The sequence below is a fragment of the Amphibalanus amphitrite genome, unplaced genomic scaffold, assembly GCF_019059575.1.
Source record: "Amphibalanus amphitrite isolate SeventyFive unplaced genomic scaffold, NRLGWU_Aamphi_draft 000149F_arrow, whole genome shotgun sequence".
NCBI lineage: Eukaryota > Metazoa > Arthropoda > Thecostraca > Balanomorpha > Balanidae > Amphibalanus > Amphibalanus amphitrite.
Genome location: NW_024881644.1, coordinates 672,348 through 675,205, shown reverse-complemented (window position 1 = coordinate 675,205; position 2,858 = coordinate 672,348). Strand labels below are relative to the sequence as shown.

Below are 2,858 nucleotides of genomic sequence, written 5' to 3'. Positions count from 1 at the left end.
GTTGGTGGGGCAAAAAATTGTCAAACACTTACATTGTTGTTGTGTCGTGGACACATGTTGTTATAAAGTTATGTTATTATTTAGTCCCGACTCGGAGGTCACTTGAGTCATGATGCGCGTGACCTCCTTCGAGCTTTAGTTATTGCAGTCAGAGTCGGACACAGTCGATCTCCGAGACGTACATGTTACATGATCGTTTTTATTCTCATGCCCAATGTCCAATATAACTGGGTGCAACTAAATGAACTCTTGCGGGGCAAAGATATGAAACTGATATGAAACGGAACAGCAGCTTCTGAAGCGTCTCGATGAAGTCCTGGACAGACTGGAAAGGCATGGACTCAGACTAGCGGCCAGCAAGTGCAAGCTGATGCTGCCGGAGGTAGAGTACCTCGGATGGAAGGTGACAGCCGAGGGCATCAGTCCGACGGATGAAGGGACGTCGGCGCTACTAGCAGCGCCAGAGCCGCAGGATGTCCAGCAGCTTCGGTCACTGCTTGGATCAGTCACGTACTTTGCTCGACTTCTACCTGATCTGTCAACAGTGCTGTCCCCCCTGTATCATTTATTGAAGAAGGACAGCCCGTGGAAGTGGACCAAGCAGTGTTCGGCGGCAGTCGCAAAGGTGAAGAAGTTGCTGACGAATCCGCCGGTGCTGATGCGGTACGAGCCGACTCTTCCGCTGAAGTTGGTGACGGACGCCAGCAGTGTGGGCGTGGGAGCAGCGCTGATGCACGTGCTGCCGGGTGGTGCAGAGAGGCCCATTATGTACGCGTCTCGGACGCTGACGCCGACCGAGCGCAAGTACGCACAAGTTGAGCGGGAGGCCGCGGCGGTGTCGTACGGAGTGAGCCGTTTTCACCGGTTCTTGTACGGCCGCCAGTTCACGCTCGTGGTGGACAACCGGGCGCTCTCTCGGATCCTCAGCCCTGACAGAAATTTGCCAACCTTGGCAGCAGCGCGTCTCCAGCGTTATGCTCTGCAGCTGGCGGCGTATTCATACACTGTGGAGCTGCGGCGCTCTGAACAGATGCATGTGGCGGACAGTTTGTCTCGGCTGGTGGCGCAGACTGAAGGAGACGAGCAGTCGGATGACAGTGACAGCTTCAGTGGAGGTCACCTGCTCTATATGGACGGAGTGACGCCGGCACTGACTGCGCAAGAGCTGACGACAGCGTCCAGACGGGACCCGATGCTGAGCAAGGTCCTTACCTACGTGAGGTGCGGCTGGCCCGATAACGTGGAAGCGGAGCTGGAGCCGTACAAGAGGAGGCGAGAGGAGCTATCCACAGACGGCGACACGGTGCTGTGGGGTGGACGGACAGTGGTCCCCCAGCGCCTGAGGGCGCGGGTACTGGGCGAGCTGCACGAGGCTCACCTGGGCGCGTCCAAGATGAAGAACCTGGCCAGACGGTATGTATGGTGGCCAGGCATGGATGCTGAGCTGGAGGGACTGGCGAGAGACTGCGCGGACTGCGCGGAGAAGCGAGGGGCGCCGCCGCGGAGTGTTCTGCACCCGTGGGAGCCAACTGGCGTGCCCTGGGAGCGTATCCACGTCGATTTTGCGGGCCCGTTCCAGTCATCCTACTTCTTCATTGTCTATGATAGCCATACGAAGTGGATAGAGGCGGTGCCTATGCGCGAGATATCGACCGAGAGCACCATTCGCGAGCTGAGAGCGATGTTTGCTCGGTTTGGCATTCCTCGGCAGCTCGTATCAGACAACGGGGCGCAGTTTACCGCTATGCAGTTCGCCGAGTTTACCAGAAACAACGGGGTGCGGCACATCCGTGTAGCACCGTACCACCCCAGCAGTAATGGCGCTGCGGAGAGGGCCGTTCAGACCGTCAAAGGCGGCCTGAAGGCGGCGCTGAGAGGAGGCGGTACTCTGTCGGCCAGACTGCAGAAGTTTCTGCTCGCGTACCGGGTGGCTCCGCACGCATCGACTGGGAAGTCACCGTCGGAGATGATGCTTGGGAGGAGCATCAGGACTCGCCTGGACCTGTTACGACCCGATCCGGCGGGCCGAGTCCGAGACCAGCAGCAGAGACAGGAGATGGCGGCCGGAGGAGCGAACCGATCGTTTCTGCTGGGTGATGAGGTGTGGGTGCGACACTACGGTGGCCCCAGCAAGTGGAAGCGAGGGACGGTGGTGGCCAGAACCGGTCCGGTCTCATACGAGGTCAAAGTCGGGGAGGCTCTGTGGTCTCGTCATGTGGACCAGATGAGAGCGGCTGGCCAGGGCGCTCCGGCCGACGCCATCGTGTCAGAGAGGCCAGGGACCGCACCGGCACCAGAGACGGCGGACAGCGCCGGACAGCCAGGACCGACAGAGCAGCGTCCGGTGGGACAGCCGCAGTCACCGTCAGAGGTGCAGCCCACGGCCGGCCGCGGCATCGGTGGGAAGATGACGGCGGGAGACTCTGCACAGGAAGTCGGAACGCAGACAACAGAGGCTAGTCAGCGAGGGGCCGACGACGCGGAATGTCAGACGGAACCTGAAACGGACACATCAGGAGCCGACAGCAGCCGTGATGAGAGTGACGTAGAGCGGGACTCGGGCGGAATCAGCCTGAGTAACGCCACTGACAGTGTGCTCGACACTGGACCACGTAGGTCTGAGCGTGTGTCCGAAAGACAAGCTCACTAGTGGAGCTGTCTAAGGGGAGGAGAGTGTTGTGTCGTGGACACATGTTGTTATAAAGTTATGTTATTATTTAGTCCCGACTCGGAGGTCACTTGAGTCATGATGCGCGTGACCTCCTTCGAGCTTTAGTTATTGCAGTCAGAGTCGGACACAGTCGATCTCCGAGACGTACATGTTACATGATCGTTTTTATTCTCATGCCCAATGTCCA

At 58.9% G+C, this 2,858-nt stretch overlaps 1 protein-coding gene across 1 annotated transcript; it reads left to right on the top strand.

Annotated features, from left to right (window-relative positions):
- The first annotated feature begins 370 nt into the window (after positions 1–370).
- On the top strand, positions 371–2,650 carry LOC122382868 (uncharacterized protein K02A2.6-like). Its single transcript, XM_043368728.1, has one exon. It carries the CDS (start codon positions 371–373, stop codon positions 2,648–2,650), a length of 2,280 nt encoding a protein of 759 aa, XP_043224663.1.
- The last annotated feature ends 208 nt before the right edge of the window (positions 2,651–2,858 follow it).

What these genes read in the sequence shown, in the direction of transcription:
- LOC122382868 (XM_043368728.1), top strand. Translation starts at nt 371, where the DNA reads ATGCTGCCGGAGGTAGAGTACCTCGGATGGAAGGTGACAGCCGAGGGC.